This window comes from Felis catus, chromosome B3, assembly GCF_018350175.1.
Source record: "Felis catus isolate Fca126 chromosome B3, F.catus_Fca126_mat1.0, whole genome shotgun sequence".
In the NCBI taxonomy this organism is placed as follows: Eukaryota; Metazoa; Chordata; class Mammalia; order Carnivora; family Felidae; genus Felis; species Felis catus.
This window is the reverse complement of record NC_058373.1, coordinates 81,236,037-81,256,823: the sequence shown is the minus strand read 5'-3', so window position 1 is coordinate 81,256,823 and position 20,787 is coordinate 81,236,037. Positions and strand designations below refer to the sequence as shown.

The window sequence follows — 20,787 nt, the reverse complement described above, 5'->3', positions numbered from 1 at the left end:
CATCAGGCTTGTTGCTGTCTACACAGAGCCCACTTCAGATCCTCTGTCCCTCTCTCTCTGCCCCTCCCCTGATTCTCAAAAATAAATAACATATTTTAAATTTATATACACACACACACACACACACATACACATGTATATTTACATTATATACATGTATGTTTATATATACGTATATATATAAATCTCCATTATAAATTTCACAATATAGTGTTATCAGTTTATTTAATAGTTATCTTTTAAAGAAACTAAGAAAATAGTCTATCATAATTACCCATATTTGCTATATCTGTGCTTTTCATTTCTTTAGATCTGAGTTTCATCTGTCACTTTTCTTTATCCTGAAGAACTTTCTTTATTCTTTTTTGTTGTGTGGTCTACTGGTGAAAAATACTCTCAACCTTCATTTACTGCAAATGTGTTTTATTTTCTCTTCCTCCTTTCACTGCATAGAGAATTCTGTATTGGCATTTTTTTCTTCAGCTCTTTAAGGTGCTGTTCCATTGTCTTCTGCCTTTCATTATTTCCAGTGAGAAATCTGACATCACTTAAAAAATTTTTCCCTGTGATTATTGTCTTTTTTTCTTTCAGCTTGCGTAATTTTCTTTATATCTTTGCAGTCTTTTTCTCTGTATACCACTTAAATATTGATGCTCTCCAGAAATATGCCCATAGCTCAGTAGCTAAGGGCATGGACTCCGGATCCACATCTGCCTGGATCCAATCTCAGTGACACATCTAATTAGCTATATGTCCTTGGGCAAAAACCTCTGTGAGCCATAGTTTCTTTATCTATAAAATAGGGCTTATGATAGTTACATTGTTGTGAAGATTAAATGTGTTTAGTATGTATAAAATACTTAAAAATCATATCAAGTAACTATAAGTGTGCCCTTTTTCTGTCGTATTTTATCATTCCAAATACAAATTAGTTTTTTTTCCCCTATAGTTTAACATTTCTCTAATCAGGATGCATCTTATAAGTGATGGCTTCTTAGAATTTCTTTATGCCTGGCTTTGTCAGATTCTTTCCCAGAGGTTTTGTATTGTTTCTCTAATAACTTGAGGCATTGTCAACCTGAGGGAACTTTAAACTGACTTCTCTTTTAGAGGTTTTTGGGACCACTGGTGGTATGAATTCAGGTTGGAAAGCTACATGGGTAACAACTTGTGATTCATCTTCTTACAGAGGTATTTTTCTGCTTTATGTCAGTGCCCAAATTGATAGATGCACATTTCCTTGCAATTTATTTCTAAATTGTGGATTTATATTTCATTTGTCTTTCTCCTAAGAGAGAGTTGTCCTTTGGGGTCCCAGCTGTATATAGGATTCTTATATTAGATTCATCCTCATCTTAGTTGTTTTTCTCCTCTTTTAGTGCTACATAAAATGATATAGGGTACAGTTGGTGTGGTATTAGATTTGCTGATATTAGGTATCATCACTATTATTACCATTACTATAATCCTTTCTGAGACATCTCTTCTACTTTCATGGCTTTAGTTATGTTAATTATAGCTAGAGAAAAGTAATAGGTTGAAGACTTCTCTTTGATTGACATTCCTAGTTTGGGGTGGGTGATTTTGTGGGAGGAAAAGGAATTAGTAAAGAGGAAAAATTATCATGATACAAACCCTTAAAACAAAGTAGGTTTAGAGGGAACATACCTCAACAGTACAAATGCCATATATGAAAAACCCATAGCTAAAATCATACTCAATAGGGAAAACTGAGGGGCGCCTGGGTGGCTCAGTCGGTTGAGCATCCAACTTCAAGCTCAGGTCACAATCTCGCGGTCTGTGAGTTTGAGCCCCGCGTCGGGCTCTGAGCTGATGGCTCAGAGCCTGGAGCCTGCTTCCGATTCTGTGTCTCCCTCTCTCTCTGACCCTCCCCCGTTCATGCTCTGTCTCTCTCTGTCTCAAAAATAAATAAATGTTAAAAAAAATTTTTTTTAAAAAATAGGGAAAACTGAGAGCTTTTCTCCTAAGGTCAGGAACAAGATAAAAATATCCATTCTCACAACTTTCATTCAGCACAGTACTGAAAGTCCTAGCCATAACAATCAGACACACAAAAAAATTAAAAGACATCCAGAATGGTAAGGAAGAAATAAAACTTTCACTACTGGCAGATGACCTGATACTCTATATAGAAAACCCCAAATACTCCACCAAAAAACTAGTAGAATTGATAAATGAATTCATTGAAGTTGCAGAATACAAAATCGATGTATAGAAATTCCATACACTAATAATGAAGCAGGAGAAACAGAAATTAAGAGAGTAATCCCATTTACAACTGCACCAAAAATAATAAAATACCTAGGAATAAACTTAACCAAGGAGATAAGAGAGAGTATCCGACTCTGAAAACTACAAACACTGAAAACTCTGAAACTCTGAAATTCTGAACTCCGAAAACTACAAAACACTGATGAAAGAAATTGAAGACTACACAAATAAATGAAAAGATATTCCATGCTCACAGACTGGAAGAATAAGTATTGTTATAATGTTCATACTACTCAAAACAATCTACAGATTTAATGTAATCTCTATCAAAATACCAACAATCTACAGATTTAATGTAATCTCTATCATACAACTAGAACAAATAATCCTAAAATTTGTATGGAATCACAAAAGACCCGAATAGCCAAAGCAATCTTGAAAAACAAAGCTGGAGGTATCACAATTCCAAATTTCAAGTTATACTACAAAGCTGTAGTAATCAAAACAGTATGCCGCTGGCACAAAAACAGTCACATAGATCAACAGAACAGGATAGAAAGCCAGAAATAAACCCACAATTTTATGGTCAATCTTCAACGAAGGAGGTAAGAATATGCAATGGGAAAAAGACAGTCTCTTCAAATGGTGCTGGGAAAACTGGACAGCTACATGCAGAAGAATGAAACTGGACCACTTCCTTACACCATACACAAAAATAAATTCAAAATAGATTAAGGAACTAAACATGAGACCTGAAACCATAAAAATCTTAGAAGAAAGCACAGGCAGTAATTTCTCTGACATCGGCCATACCATTTTTTTTCTAGATAGGTCCCCTGAGGCAAGGGAAACAAAAGCAAAAACAAACTATTGAGATTACATCAATGTAGAAAGCCTCTACATAGCAATGGAAACAATCAACAAAACTAAACAATATACTGAATGGGAGAAGATATTTGCAAATGACATATCTGATGAAGGGTCAGCATCCAAAATATATAAAGAAATTATACAACTCAGCACCAATCATCATCATCATCATCATCATCATCATCATCATCACCATCATCCAGTGAAAAAACAGGCACAAACACAGACATTTCTCCAAAGGAGACATGCATTTGGCCAACAGACACATGAAAAGATGATTAACATTACTCATCATCAAGGAAATGCAAGTCAGAACCACAATGAGATATCAACTCACAAATGTCAGAATGTCCACAGTAAAAAACACAAAAAAACAACAAGTGCTGGCAAGGGTATGAGAATAAAAAAGCCTCATGCACTATTGATGTGAATGCAAACTGGTATAGCTACTGTGGAAAACAGTATGGAGGTTCCTCAAAAAATTAAAGATAGAATTACCATTTGATTAGGTAATTGTACTATTGGATATTTACCCAAAGAATATGAAAACACTGGTGGTTCAGTGGTGGTTCAGTTCAGCTCAGGTCATGATCTCCTAGTTTGTGACTTCAAGCCCCACATTGGTCTCAGAGCCTGTGTCAGATCCCCTGTCCTCCTCTCTCTGCCCTTCCCCCACATGTGCTCTCTCTCTCTCTCTCAAAAATAAAAATTAAAAAATTAAAAAAAAAGAATATGAAAACACTAATTTCAAAAGGATACATGCACTCCTATTTTTATTGCAGCATTCTTTACAATAGCCAAATTATGGAAGCAGTCAAATGTCCATCAATAGATGAATGGATAAAGAAATGTGGTATATATATATATATATATATATATATATATATATATATATATACACACACACACACACACACACACACACACACACACACAATGGAATATTAATCATAAAAAAGAATGAAATTTTGTCATTTGCAATAACATGGATGGAACTAGAGAGTAAAATGCTAAGCAAAATAAGTCAGAGACAAATACTAGGATTTCACTCATATGTGGAATTTAAGAAACAAAACAAATGAACAAAGGGGAAACAGAGAAAAACCAAGAAACAGACTCTTAACTATAGAGAGAGAAAGGTGAGGGTTACCAGAGGGGAGGTGGGTGGGAGGATGGGTGAAATGGGTGAAGGAGATTAAGAGTACACTATCCTGATGAGCAATGAGTAGAGAGTCATTGAATCATTATATTTTATATCAGAAGTTAACATAATGTTGTATGTTAACTACACTGGAATCAAAATAAAAATTAAAATTAACAGAATACCTTCAAAAAATTTTATATGAAGTAGCACAATATAAACCTTAAGAAGAATGTGAAAAGTTAAGAAAGCTTATTATAATCCCTAAAGTAGCCACAAAATAATAATATATGAAGACGTATGGATAAAAAGTCATGAGAAGAATTTAAATAGAATTTTTTGAGTATTTCATTTATCCAAAAGAAAATAGAAAAAAAAAGGAAGAAAAAATAGATGAAAACTGAGAAAAAAAGTTAAAACTGTATACTTAAAACCAACCATATCATTAATTACAGTAAGTAATCCTCTCTCAGTAGGTGACAAAGTAACTAGATAAGAAGTCAATAAAGATATTAAAGAGTTGACAATACTATCAACTTACCTCAATGGTATTTACAGAATATTATCACAACAGCTGAAAAATACAATTTCTTTCTAAAAGCATATGGAACAATCAGAAAGATGGACCATATGTTAGTCCATAAAGTCTCAAAAATTTTAAAAGATTGAAATTTTACAGAGTAAATTCTCTAACCCAAACAAAATTACACTAGAAATAAATACCATTAAGTTATTTAAAAGATCCCCAAATGTTAGGAAAATTAAACACATACACAAATTTTAAAAGGAAATTAAAAAGTATTTACTTTAAACTGAATGACAATGAAATCACAACACTGGAGAATTTGCAGAATTCTAAGCAATGACTGAAGATAAATTTACAGCCAGAGCACCTGGGTGGCTCAGTCAGTTGAGTATCCGACTTCAGCTTAGGTCATGATCTCTCAGTTCATGAGTTCAAGACCCACATCAGGCTTGTTGCTGTCTACACAGAGCCCACTTCAGATCCTCTGTCCCTCTCTCTCTGCCCCTCCCCTGCTTCTCAAAAATAAATAACATATTAAGAAAAATTTTTTTAAAGACAAATTTATAGTCATAACTACTTATACTAAAAAACGAGAGGGGCTCCTGGGTGGCTCAGTCAGTTAAGTATCTGACTTTGGTTCAAGTCATGATCTCACGGCTCATGAGTTCGAAGCCCACGTCAGGCTCTGTGCTGACAGCTCAGAGCCTGGAGGCTGCTTCAGATTCTGTGTCCTTCTCTCTGACCCTCTCCCACTCATGCTCTGCCTCTCTCTCTCTCTCAAGAATAAATAAATGTTAAAAATTTTTAAAAATGAAATAAAATAGAAAACGAGAAATGTTTAAAATCAATTATCTAACTTTCTAACTTAAGAAGGTTGAAAAAAAAACAAATTAAGCCTGAAATTTAAAAAAGGAACAGTATAATAACAGCAGAAAACAACAAAATAGGAAATAAACATAAAATAGAGAACATTTAAAAGGCCAAATTGATTCTTGGAAAAAATTAACAAAATTGATAAACCCAAGCAAGAAAAATCAAGAATAAAAGAGAGAAAAAACAAATTACCAATATTAGGAATAAAGAGCAAACACCACATCTCCTATTCTATTTTAAAAGGTAGTAAGCAACATTATGAACAACCATATATATATATATATATATATATATATATATATATATATATTCTATAACTCAGGTGAAATAATAAACTCTTATGAAACACAACAAAACTGAAAGAAGATGAACTTAAAAGGTGTGAACAGAATTAATCCTGAGAAACTTTCTCCCAACCAAGTAGGAAAAACAAAACAAAACAAAACATCCCAGCCCCATATTTCCTTGATAAATCCCATAAAATACAAACATTACACCAAAACTAATAATTTTACACCAACACTTTCACAAAACAGAAGAAGAGGAAAGTACTTCCAAACTCCTATTACAAAGTGAAGACAGCTCCCATACAATACCAGAAAAAGACATTACAGGAAAAACAAATTAGGAAATAATATTCGTCGCAAATACTGATCTAAAACTCCTTAATAAAATGTTAACAAATTTAATCCTGCAATATATTAGAAGTAATTATAATATTACTTTTTTTTTTTTTAAGTAGGCTTCACACCCAGCACGAGCCAAATGCAGGGCTTGAACTCATGACCCTGAGATCAAGACCTGAGCTGAGATCAAAAGTCGGATGCTCAACCGACTGAGCCACCCAGGCACCCCCAATATTACTTATTATAATTAAAATATATCCCAAGAATTTATCCCAGGAATGCAAGGCTGGTCTAACACAGAAAATCAATGTAAATCACTACATTAATAAAATAAAAAACACATGATCATTTCCATAAATGGGGAGGAAAAAACATTTGAAAAAATTCAATGCCCTTTCACAATAAAATCTCTTAGCAAACAAAGAAATGGGAAGGACACAGGGCATCAGTGAAAATCTACCACTATCATTCTTAAAGATGAAATACTTATTGTTACCCTATCCTGCAAATCCAGATGAAGACAAGGATGTCTGCTCTCATCTTTTCTGTTTAATATTATACTTGTGGTCCTAGGCAGTGCAATAAGAAAATGAGAAAATATGATGAAAGAAATAGATTGGAAAGGAAGCACTGAAGCTGTTTTACTTACAGACAACATAATCATGTGCATATAAAATACCAAGAAATCTACATAACGCCTACTTAAAAACAGAAATACAGTAAAATCACAGAACACAAAGTTGGTTAATATACAAAGCTAAACAGTGTATATTTTATGCCCTAATAGCAAACAATTTGAAATTAAATACAAAAGACAATTCCAATTCCAATGTCATCTAAGAACATAAAATATCTGGAATAAATCTAAGAAGTACAAGACCCATACACTAAAAACTATATATCACTCCAAGAAATTAAAGAAAAATCTAAATAAATGTAGGAATATACCATGCTCATGGATTAGAAGACTCAATATTGTCAGGATCTTGATTCACACAAAAAAGTGATCTGTACATTCAACACCATCCTAATAAAATACTAACATGCTTTTCTGTACAAATTGACAAGGTGATTCTAAAATTTATAAACAAATGGAAAAGAACATACAGTAAGCAAAGCAATCTTGAAAAAAAACAAAGCTGGAAGACTCATACTTTGTGACTTTAAGCTTTCTACATAGCCACAATTATCAAGATAGTATGCTTTTACTGTAAGGATTAAACTAGACAGATGGAACACGAAACAGAGTGCCTAGAGATAAACCCATACACATATACTCAATTGATTTTCATTTACTGTTGTATCAAGTCACTTCAATAGGGAAAGGGAAATCTTTTAAACAAATGGTGCTAGAACAACTAGATAATCTATTATGTGTTTTCTAACCTCACCAAGCAATTAATTTGATTCTGACCCTATCTACACCAGGTACTGTACCTGGTGTAGACAGTGTCACAGCACCAGATCTCACAGGTTAAGGACTCAATCCTACCAGACTACTCCCACTTCAGACACCAATCACAGGTCTAGGTTGTTACCTGTGCCTGGACTGACGAGCTATAAATCAGAGGTTTTCATAACCCCTTCCCTTTAGGTGTGATTAATTTATAAGAGTGGCTCACAGAACTCAGAGAAACATTTACTTATGTTTACTAGTTTATTATAAAGGGTTTCAGAAAGAATATAGATAAACAGCCTGATGAAGAGATACAAAGAGCAAGGTCCAAAAAGGCCCTCAGCATACGAGCTTCTGTCCCCACAGAACTAGGTATGCAGAACCCACGAGGATGTAAATACATTCACCAACGCAGAAGCTCATTGAAAGTTTTCATAGCTTACTTAATCTAAACCACACCATACTTCCCCTTCCCTTTCCCCTTTCCAGAGGTCAGTGGATGGGGCTGATAAAGTCCCAACCCTCTAAACACTTGGGTCTTTCTGGAGACCAGCCCCATCATGAGTCTATCCAGGGTCCCCACTGTAAGTCACCTTACTAGCATGAACTCAGGTGTGCTCAAAAAGGGATTCCTCATAAATGACCAAAGATACTCCTATTGATAACTCAGGAAATTCCAAGGGTTTTAGGAGATTTGTGCCAGGACCCAAGAGCAAAAACAAATATATTTACTATTATACCACAACTATGAAAAAATATAAACCGTTATCTCACTTCCCACACAAAATTTAAGATGTGCAAACCAGAACTATAAAGCTGAGACAATAATATATGAGAATATGTTTGTAACCTTGGATTGACAGGCAAAGATTTCTTAGAGAGGACACAAAAAGCATTCAGCATTAAAAAAATTTTTTTTGATAAAATGGATTTCATGAAAATTTAAAACATCAGTTAATCAAAAGGCAAGCCACATACTGGGAGAAATATTCCCAATACATATATCTGACAATGGACTCACAGCCAGAATATATTAAAACTCTTACAACTCAATTATAAGAAGAAAAATGAGCCAATAAAAAAATGAGTAGAAGACTTCACAGACACTTCATAAAGGAAGACACAGTGATATCTAATACACACATGAAAAGGGGCTAAACATCACTGAACATCAGGGAAGCACAAACTAAAATGATAAGAAGATACCATTTTACATCCACTAGTGAAGAGACTGACAACACCAAATGCTGACAAGATGCGAAGCAACTGAAACTCTTATGAACTCTGGTACAAGTATTTATAGCAGCATTATTCATAATTGCCAAAAACTGGAGTCTACCCAAAAGTCCATCAATAGAAGAACAAACAGTATTTGATTATATTCATGCAATGAATACTACTGAGCAATAAAAAGGGACTCATTTACTGATACAGGCAACAAAAGGATGATGTTCAAATGCATTAGGCTAAGAGAAAGAAACCAAATACAACTACATTCTGTAGGTTTCCATTTATATGAAGTGTGAGAACAAGCAGAACTCATTTATGATACTGGAAATCACAACTGTGATGGCCTATGAGTGGGAGATTGAATAAAAGAATGCCCAATGAAACACTATGGGGGATGTAAATGGTCTCTGTCTTGATTGGGGTATGGTTACACAGATATATACACATTTATCAAAAATAACTAAACCATACTTATAAGATCTCTGCATGCCATAGTATGCATAAGTTTAACTCAATAAAATCTCACAAGGGAGAGGAAAAAAACTTTAAACCAGGCTTTCAGTTCAAGATGGTAGACTGACCATAAGTATTTATCTTCTTCCTCAAAAGAGTAACTATGAAGAGACATGAAAGGAACTTCTATATTCTATTTATCATGTCCTGAATAATTATATAGGTATTTTCACTTGGGGATAATCCATCTAACTGTGCACTTATGACTTGTACACTCTTCTGTATATATGTTATATGCAATTTTTTTTTCTATTAGCCAATGAATCAGGTAGCCTCCACAGTTCACTGCTGTACAGAGCCACTATCGAGCCACTAAATTTTCACAAAAGATGTTAAACTTACCAAGTGTTGGTGTGCTTTCCTAAAGCAAAACAAAAAACAAAACACTCCCTAATTAGCAACTCAGATGATAAACACTGGTCACAGTATAGTCCAAAAATATCAACTTTTCACCCCCAATTAAAATGTGCAAATGATAAAAGTAACTTTTAAAAAGACTGTAAGGTGAATATACAGTGTAATGTCCTAATATCTTACAGAGTATCCCAATAAAATAAGCTATAGATCCATTTTCTCACCTCATCTTTCATCCTGATATTTTGCAGCATGTTTTGCTAAAAATGGACCTTCAGCATTTATGTGAGTAAACAGTAACTTTTTTTCTTAATTTTTTTAACACTTATTTTTGAGAGACAAAGACAGAGCACAAGCAGGGGAGGGGCAGAGAGAGAGGGAGACACAGAATCTGAAGCAGGCTCCAGGCTCTGGGCTGTCAGCACAGAGCCAGAAGCAGGGCTTGAACCCATGAACCGTGAGATCATGACCTGAGCCAAAGTCAGACGCTTAACTGACTGAGCCACCCAGGCTCCCCTAAACTGTGACTTTTATATGACTTATGTGTCAGGGAGCCAAATCTCCAAATCTCCACTAGGGCCTCTACCAGACTACCAAATTCCATAAATATTTCTTAAGCTTAGTATTTGATAACTGTTGAGAAGAACATGAATAATGTCAGATGACTGACATGATGGGAGTGTGGCTTGAATTCAGAAATCAAAAATGTATAATGCCAGCAATTAACATAATTATTCTATAACTCCAACAGTATTCAGCAGTAGATAAAAGAGGCTGGGTTATGGAAGGACATTGACTGATAACGTGGAATCAGGATCCTGCCCCTCCTCTCTTCCCTAACACCTCAGAATAAAAAAATAATAAATCTGGTTTCTTCTTTGATCTTTTACCTCTGGTTTCATAAGGTTTTCTTCATTTATAAAAGCAGGTACTAAATATAAGTGTGAGTTTCAGGCACAAATTTTTTGCAGCCTAATTAATGTGTACTGTCAGGTTTACTTTCACTCCTCCATGGCAAACTCCCTTTGCCCCTCTCCTGAGGGTACGTGCATACTGGGTCTCTCTCGCCTACCCTCAGGGGCTCTTTTGCCAGAGATGTTTTCATCACCTGTTGCAGTCTGAGGTTTAAATGGGTCTTAGTACTTAAAAAGGACACTTGGAGGCAGGATCCTGCTTCCCTTAGAGGACAGCACCAGTACTTGGCTATATCTCTGTGTCTCTTATCACTGACTTGGATCTCCAAGACTCTGATCACTTTGAAAAATACAAGTATTTCCATTTTCTTGTGACCATCCATAAGGCTTAGGAAAAAATTTGAATCATTTCCTGTTGAGAATTATAACAGTAACATAGGAAGGGAAAATTAATATTTAGAATATTCTGATGACAAAATCAGAATTTTCCTCTTGGTGTTTCCAAATTCCCACTGACTCTAACTTTAATTATAACCTGAATAAAGACTGTTGTAGAATTTCCTTAAAAAAAAAAAAAAAAGAGACTGAGTTAATCCACACAAATAAAGGTTAAAGATCAAGGTCACAAAGGAATTGTAAAGAAGGGGTGTTGTTGGGAATACAACTGAAATAGCCAACAATGGGATCTGAGTATAAAAGGGGAGGAAATGCAGCCACGAGACTTGAACGCACTAGGAAAGTAGCAGGACTCTGGGACCAGAGATCAAAAAGCACATTTATCAGAACTTAAGCAGCAGAAGGAAGACAAGATGTAACATTAAAAAAGAGTTTCAGAGTTCAAGACATATTTCATTTACCAACTATTTCAACTAGAAATGAATATAGGAATATCTATGATTAGAATTGTCAACTTATCACGTAATTCCTGACCCAAAGTAAAATCTGAATAAATAAGGGATAATTGCTGTAAATGGATGGAGAAAATCCAAATTACTTATAATATTTATCTAGAACATAATTAACTACAAATTCACAGCTACTAGAAAAAAATTAAAATTATTTCTATAAATAACATATATCCCATCTGATATTTTTAGATTATCCAATCAACTGTTCTCGTCCTTAAGGATAAATTAAAGTTGATTGGGCAGATATTATATACATAAATAAAGAGCCAGATGTACTCAGAGTAAAACAAAATTTTATTTTGTTCTAAAGCAATTTTAAAACGTGAGCATGATTTATATAATTTTTTTCTACATGCAAGAATGTCTACACTGCCCTTATAACTCAATATTGGCCACAACGAGATTAAACATAAATCTAAAGAAGGCAGATTACTTATAGATTTCATCATCTGACTGCAGACTCTGAACAAAGCAAAAGAACAATATAAAATAAGACATTAAGATTTTCGGTAATCATAAGCAATGGGTAAGATTAAATCACAGACCAGTGAAACTGGTCTTGGTGCCACATAATTCATTATACATCCAGTCGATTAGTTGGATTCTTTTGCAAAACATCTCAAGCCTGACTGCAAATATTAACCACTCTCCAATCAGCAAATGCATTAACAATAATGTGCCACTAATAAAATGACACTTAATTCAATTTTCTTACCTGCCTCAATAGTTTCTCAATAGCTGACATTACCATAAGGCCTCTCCAAACAACTGGTGCAGTCTCTTCAACCAGGAAGCCCATAGACATACTGCAAGAGTAAACCAAAAATATAGCTAATTTACATATATTAATCAATAGTATTCTGAAAAGTAACATAAAGTAAAAAAGATATACTTACCAAGCAATACCATAATTCAAAAGAGGCCTCATTAGGTTGTCTGAAGTTAAAAAATAAAAAATAAAAAACTCTCTTTTAGAATATACAAACATACTGACTTATTTTCTTATCAAAAAGTGTCAAATTAAAAATACAAATGGGCTATTCAAACTGCTGCTCTTTAACTTCCAACTTATTCACCTCAATAAACAACAGTTTAAACATTATACCAAGCACACAACCAATAGTTAACAACAGATACAACATCTAAAAGTAGTTGGGATAAAGTTTTAAGAAACATGTATAATTTTCAAGTGTTTCTAAAAAAAATAGCCTCCGTAAGTAATTGCATCCATCAATTTTATTCATATATATACATATATAAATTACATACGTGTTTAGTATGTGTATACATGACAAGTACACGTACAAATACACATGCATGCATCTAATAAGTTCTCTATTTTGTATCGCAACATTAATAAACGTCATATATTAAAAACCACAGCAAAGATCATAGTCAATGGTAAAAGACTGAAAGTTTTCCCCTAAGATCAGGAACAAGACAGAGATACTCTCACTTCTGTCATTTTTATTCAACATAATACTGAGAGAGCCAGAGCAATGAGGCAAGAAAAAGAAACAAACAGCACCCAAATTAGAAAGGAAAAAGTTTTCTCTGTTCGCAGATGATATGATCTTATTTAAAGAAAATCCTTAAGATTCCACAAAAAGACTATTAAAGCTATTAATGAATTCAACTAAGTAGCAGGATACAAGTCAACACACAAATATCCACTGCATTTCTACAAACTAACAACAATCTGAAAAGAAAATTATGAAAACACTTCCATTTGTAACAACATCAAAAACAATCAAAAGAATTAACCTAACCAAGGAGATGAAAGATTTGTACAATGAAAACCTCAAACCATTGCTGAAAAAAATCAAAGACGACATAAATAAAAGGAAACACCTATCATGTTCATTGACTGGAAGACTTAATATTGCGAATACTGCCTAAAGCAATCTACAAATTCAATGGAACCCTATGTCAAATCCCAATGACATTTTTTGCAGAAACAAACAAAAAAACCCATCCTAAAATTCATATGGAATCTCAAGGGATCCCAAATAGACAAATCAATCTAGAAAAGAAGAACAAAGCTGAAGGATTCATAGCTCCTGGTTTCAAAACTTAACTGCAAAGCTGAAGTAAGCAAATCAGTGAGGTACTGGCATAAAGACAGATATAAAGACCAGTGGAATAGAATAGATAGCCTAGAAATAAACCATCACATATATAATCAAATCGTTTTTGACAGGAGGCCAAGATCATTCAATGGGGAAAGGACAGTCTTTTCCACAAATGGTGCTGAGAAAACTGGATATCCACAGGCAGAAGAATGAAGTCAGACCCTTACCTAACACCATATGCAAAAATTAACTAAAATGGATCAAAGACCTAAATGTAAGAGCTAAAATTATAAAACTCTTAGAAACAAACATAGAGCAAAAGCTTCATGTCATTGGATTAGGCAATGATTTCTTGGATATGACAACAAAGGTACAGGCAACAAAAGAAATAATAAACATGGACAATGAGAATTTTTAAATGTTGTGCATCAAAGACAGTATCAACAAGTAAAATAGTAAGCCATAGAATGAGAGAAAACATTTATAAATCATGTATCTTATAAGGGATTCATATCCAGAGTATATTAAATCTTTTTGTTTCATTTTTTTAAATTTACATCCAAGTTAGTTAACAATACAATAATGACTTCAAGAATAGAATCCAGTGATTCATCACCTACATATAACACCCAGTGCTCATCCCAACAAGTGTCCTCCTTAACACCCCTTGTCCAATTAGCCCATCCCCCCACCCATTATCCCTCCAGCAACCCTTTCCTGTATTTAAGAGTCTCTTATGGTTTGTCCCCATCCCTATTTTTATGTTATTTTTGCTCGCCTTCTCTCATGTTCATCTGTTTTGTATCTCAAATTCAACATGAGTGAAGTCATATGATATTTGTCTTTCTCTAATTTCACTTAGCACAATACTGTCTAGTTCCATCCATGTTATTGCAAATGGCAAGACTTCATTCTTTTTGATTGCTGAGTAACACAGAATATGTTAAATCTTAAAACTCAACAACAGCAGCAAAAAATGAAACATAATTCAAAAACGGACAAAGGAAGTGAAGAAACATTTCCTCAAGGAAGATATACAAATAGCCAAAAAGCACATGGAAAAATATTCAACATCACTGATCATTAGGGAAATGTGAATCAAAATTACCATAAGATACCATCTCATACCTATTAGAATGGCTACCATTAAAAAAAAAAAAAAAAAAAAGAACTGACAAACACAGAAAATAAGAAGTACTGGTAAGAATATGCAGAAGTTTGAAGAATACTTGTACACTACTGGTAGAAATATAAAAAGGTATAGCTGCTATGGAAAATAATACGGTGGCTCCTCAAAAACCTAAAAATAAATTACCATATGAACCAGGAACTCCACTTCTTAGTACATACAGAAAGGGAATGAAATGAGGGTCTCAGGGTCTTGAAGATATAGGTGTACACTCATGTTCATAGGGGAATTATTCACAATAGCTACAATGTGTAAGTAACCCAAGTGTCCACTGACAGATGAATGGATAAGCCAAATGTGGTGTGTGTCTATGTGTGTATATATATGTATATATCCATATATATAGATACAGATATAGATATAGGTACATAATAGAATACTTTAAATTATTAAAGTCTTAAAGAGGAAGGAAATTCTGACATGCTATAACATGGATGAACCCTGAGGACATTATGCTAAGTGAAATAAGCCAGTCACAAAAGAGAAATACTGTATGATTCCCCTTACGTGAAATACGTAAAGTAGTAAAAATCATACAGACAAAAAGGAGAATGGCAGTTGCTAGCAGCATGGGAGGTGGCAGTGAGGAGTTACTGTTTGAAAGGTATAAAGTTTCAGTTTTACAAGACAAGAAGAGCTATGGAGATGGATAGTGGTGATGGCTGCAAAACATTATGAATGTATTTAAAAGGCCAGTGAACGGTATACTTAAAAATGGTTAAGATGGTGGGGTGCCCAGATGGATCAGTTGGTTAAGCGACTGACTCTTGATTTCAGCTCAGGTCATGATCTCACGTGATCTGACAATGCAGAGTCTGCTTGGGATTCTCAATCTCCCCTTCTCTCTCTGCCCCTCCCCCCACGTGCATGCACTCTCTCTCTAAAATAAACAAATAAACTTTATTTTAAAAAAAGGTTAAGATGGTAAGCTTTATGTTATGTGTATTTTACCACAATAAAAAAATATATTTTAAACTCTCCTTTGTCATTGGAGACAAGAAGTTGCATTAATCTCGAGGGAAAAACAATCTACTGTTTATGACCAAGTACCTACAAAAAACAAAACAAAACAAAAACACAAAACAGGAAAAGAAATTACAGTTTACAGTCAACTAAAAAGTATATAAACTATAAAATAATTTATATTACTATAAAACATGGTTTCTTTTATCAAACAATCTGTGTAGCCACATTCTCATTCATTCTTGCTACTATAGTCTATTTCACCATAATAAGGTATAGAAAAAGCCCTCTAGATACTTTACGCAACTTGGCCTAGTGTTGAGCTAAAAGTCTAGGACAGATCATAAAAATCTAGTAGAATTTTGCCGTCAGATTTCATCAGTGTCTTTTAGCCTGTTTCTCCTTCTTAAAGAGACTGAAATTGAGAACTGTAGATAAAACATATAGGCATGGTTTATATGTCAGTTTTTCCCTAAAGCATCCAACTTAAACTTTCAGAGTAACTGTTCACCATTGTGCTCTGTATTTTTTATACTTTGATTTTCTCCAATTACATATGGATACAAATTAAAGAGTCAAGTTGTACTATAAAACTGTTACTGAAAGTCAATAATCTTACAACCCTCTTCCATTTCTTACTCCCCAGAGCCAACAACTCTCAACCCAAATGATTTTTTTAACTTCTCATTTTGAATTAATCTGAGGCTTATAGAAAGTTGCAAAAATAGTACAGTCTTCATATGCCCTTTACCTAGCTTTCCTTAATGTTAACATCTTACATAACCATAGTACAATTATCACAACCAGGAAACTAACACTGATACAATATGATTAACTAATCTGTGAACCTATTCAAATTTTCACAACTTTTAGTTGTCTCATAAAATTTTATAGGATTTAGTAATTTTTTCGTGAACACAGGTACACTTTTCAGGCACTCATCCTCTCTATGTAATTATATCACCATTTTAATTAGATAATCATGTAAATGCTATGAATAGCTGAGCAAGATGACATAAAATATGATTATTTTTCCTTTGTTTCCATGAATTGATGATAGGCAGATCTTGTGGTGCATGTGTTTCCTTCATTTTCTATGTATTTCCTAGTAATGTGCTCCTAAACTACCTTCCAGTTTTGTAAATATCAAATACGTTAATCAAATGCACTAGGCATTCATGTCCATTATCCTGAACAAGACTCTGCTTAACTGTTTACAGTGTCTTCTGAATAAAAAGTCTTTTTTATATAGATTTTTTTCTTTTTAATTAATCTCTACACCCATTGTGGGGCTCGAACTTACAACCCCAAAATCAAGGGGCACATGCTCTACCAAATGAGCCAGGCAGGCACCCCCAGAAGTTCTTACTTTTTATGTAATCAAATACATTAATTTTTCCCTTTATGGTTTATCCTTTTCCTTTATGGTTTATCCTTTATGGTTTAAGAAATCCTTCCTTAAAATATTGTCAATGAGATATTCTCTTTTTTTAATTTTTTAAAATATTTATTCATTTTTGAGAGAGAGACAGAGTGAGAGCAGGGAGGGGAAGAGAGAGAGGGAGACATAGAATGTGAAGCAGGCTCCAGGCCCTGGGCTGTCAGCAGAGTCCTACAGACTATGAGATCATGACCCGAGCCGAAATTGGATGCTTAACCAACAGAGCCACCCAGGCGCCCCGAGATATTCTCTTATAACCATTTATAGTTCTGCATTTCACATTTAAGTACTTAAACTTATTATTTGGAATTAATTTCTGTGTGTGGTGTGAGAATCCATTTTATTTCCATGTGGATAATAACTTGTCCCACCATGAGTAATCTGCAATGACAGCTCTGTCATAAATCAGGTTACCATATGTGTATGAGTCTGTTTCTGGGCTCTCTATTCAGTTGTACTAGTTTGTCCAGCCTTGAGCCAATACTGAACAAGGTATAACTTTACATTAAGTTCTCCTACCTGCTAGAGTAAACCCCCTACCTGGTTCTCTCTCTTCAGGAGTGTCTTACCTATTTATGGCTCTTTGCTCATCTTTATAAATTGTATATTCAACTTGGTCATTTTCCACAAATAGAATTTTGATTGAATTTGTGAGACTATCAGAAACAACTGATATCTTTATAAAATTCTGTACTCCTATCCATGAACATCTGTTTCTCCATGTATTTACATCTGTAAAATCTTTCAATAAGGATTTAGAATTTTTTTCCCCACATAAGATTCATACATTTGTTGTTAGATTTGTTCCCAGGTGCCCTGTATTTTTTTAAGACATTTGTATCTTTTTTGAAATTGCATTTTCTAACTTATTATTGATATATAAAAATTTAATTTTCTTGTATGTTATTATATCTAGCCAACCTACTAAATTCCCTTCTTCATTTTAATAATTTGTCAAAAATTTTTTGTTTTGTTTTGCTTTGTTTTGTTTTTTGAGAGAAAGAGAGAGTGAGCATGCACATGAGTGGGTTAGGCGCAGAGGGAGAAAGAATCTTAAGCAGGCTCCATGCTCAGTGCAGAGCCCAACATAGGGATCAATTTCACAACCATTAGATCATGACCTGAGATGAAATAAAGTCAGATGCTTAACTGACTGACCCACCCAGGCATCCTGAAAGTTTTTTTAAATTTTCTATGTAAATAATGATACTTTCTACAAATAATGACAGTTTGCTTCTTTTATTCAATTCCTAATTCATGAGGGTTAGTATGTGTCTGGGTTTATTTGCAGATTAGGAGTGCCTGTTCAATGTTAAATAAAATGTGTGATACCTGGACTGCTTGTCTCATTCCGAATAGTAAATGAAATGCTTTTGGGGTGCCTAATTGGCTCAGTCAGCTAAGTGTCTGACTCTTGGATCTTGACTCACGTCATGATTTCAGACTTTGTGGGTCAAGCCCCACATCGTGCTCTGTGCTGATGGTGTAGAGCCTGCTTGGGATTCTATCTCTCCTTTTCTCTGCCCCTCCCCAACATGTGCTCATATGTGCATGTGCCCATGGTCTCTCACTCTCTTGGTGGGGGGAGGACTTAAATGAAATGCTTTTAACAATTCACCAGTAAGTATAATGCTTGCTTTGTATTTTTATAAAAATACAAATATATTAGTTAACATTATATCAGGATATCAGGTTAAATAAAATTCTCTTTTAGTTCTAGTTCAAGAAGAGTATTGATAAAAATGGTTTTTTTGGTTTTACAGAATGCCTGTTCAGCATCTTTCTGAATAACATACTTTTTCTCCTTTAACTTACAAAACTGTTAAGTTACGTTAAATTTTTTTCTAATGTCAAACCAACTTGCTCCCCTGGATTCAACGCCATTTAATCACAATATAGCTATTTTATACAATACTAACAAGTTGCTAATATTTGCTTAAGACTTTTTATATATGTTAATTAGGGAGACTGGCCTATAATTTTCCCATTTCATTCTATCCCACTAAGGCTTTAGTAGCCTCATAAACTAAATTGGGAAAATATTATATATTTTTCTACCCTATGAATGAGTTTATATAAGAATGGAATACTGGTTTGCTATTTTCATGGTAAGATTTTTAACTACTGATTCCATTTCTTTAGTAGATATGGAATAAACTATATGTTCTATTCCTTCCTCAATTTGGTTTAGTGATATACATTTTTCTAGAGATTGCCCAATTCAACAAAATTTTCAAATGTATCAGCATAAAACTGTCCAAATATCTCAGATTTTAAACCCATGGCTATATCTGTCAAGTCCCTTTTATTATTTCCAATATATTTACAGGTCTTTTTTTTTTTTAATTCTACGTTGCCGGGCATTTGTCTAATTTATTAGTCTTCAAAAAATCAATTTTTGGTTCTCTTGGTTCTCTACTATATCTCCATTTTCAAGTTCATTAATTTCTGCTCTTAATCACTTCTTTCCTTCCACCTTCTTTGGGTTTATTGCATTGCTCTAATTTCTTAAGTTAAACAGCTCATTTATTTTCAGCCTTTCTTCTTTTGTAAATAGAAATACTTATGACTATCTCTGGATATATTTTAGCTTTATCTCACAAGTTTCCATTTTCATTGTTTCTCCTTTCAACCATGCATTATTTAGAAATTGTTTTTAATTTCCAAATGTGTAGGTGTTTTTAGTTATCATTTTGTTATAAGCTTCTAAATTAACTGTGTGGTAGTTAGAAAAATGTAGTCCGAATAATTCCAATCTTTGAAATTCACTGCAACTATTTTCATGGCCTATTCCATAATCAATTTTTATAAATGTTCCAGGTGTGCTTGAAAAGAATATTCTATTTATGGCCATTAGATCAAGCTTGTTTGAAGGTAGTAATTCTTCACATTCAGTAACACTTTTGCTTTAAAGTCTATCTTGTCTGACATTAACATAACTACACCCAGTTTCATTTCGCTCTATTTATGGTTTTTAATCCTTTAGCTTTTGCCCTATATATTTTTTTTTTATTTTTTTAACGTTTATTTATTTTTGAGACAGAGAAAGAGACAGAGCATGAACGGGGGAGGGGCAGAGAGAGGGGGAGACACAGAATTGGCAGTAGGCTACAGGCTCTGAGCCATCAGCCCAGAGCCCGAAGCGGGGCTCCAACTCACGGACCGTTAGATGGTGACCTGAGCCGAAGTCGGGCGCTTAACCGACTGAGCCACCCAGGCACCCCTGCCCTATATATTTTTATGTTTTAGATAATATCTCTTATAAATAGATTTAACCTATCTGGATTTGGTTTTGTTTTATTTTTCATTTTCTCCTGTCTTACAGTATTATTGTTTTAACTAGAAAGTTGTGTAATATTTATATTTATATTGCTGATATATTGGGGCACTGGGGTGGCTCAGTCAGTTGAACATCTGACTCCTGATTTTGACCCAGGTCATGATCACAGAGTTGTGGGATTGAGCCCCATGTCCAGCTCTGCACTGTGTGTGGAGCCTTCTTGAGATTCTCTTTCTCTCTCTTTCTCTCTCTCTCTCTC

General features: G+C 34.1%; 1 protein-coding gene across 3 annotated transcripts in view; it reads right to left on the bottom strand.

The window, feature by feature from the left end:
- The window catches only part of NUBPL (nucleotide binding protein like), a 222,123-nt gene that overhangs the window by 123,602 nt on the left and 77,734 nt on the right, over positions 1-20,787 (bottom strand). For 2 of the 3 annotated variants that reach the window (XM_003987533.6, XM_045059768.1), the window contains 2 exons: positions 12,480-12,519; positions 12,299-12,389 (listed from right to left, as the gene is read on the bottom strand). In XM_003987533.6, the coding sequence (XP_003987582.3) occupies positions 12,299-12,389; positions 12,480-12,519 (131 nt within the window). Of the gene's footprint in view, positions 1-12,298; positions 12,390-12,479; positions 12,520-20,787 lie in introns of those variants that run through there. The other variant, XM_019832905.3, reaches the window with a different exon arrangement.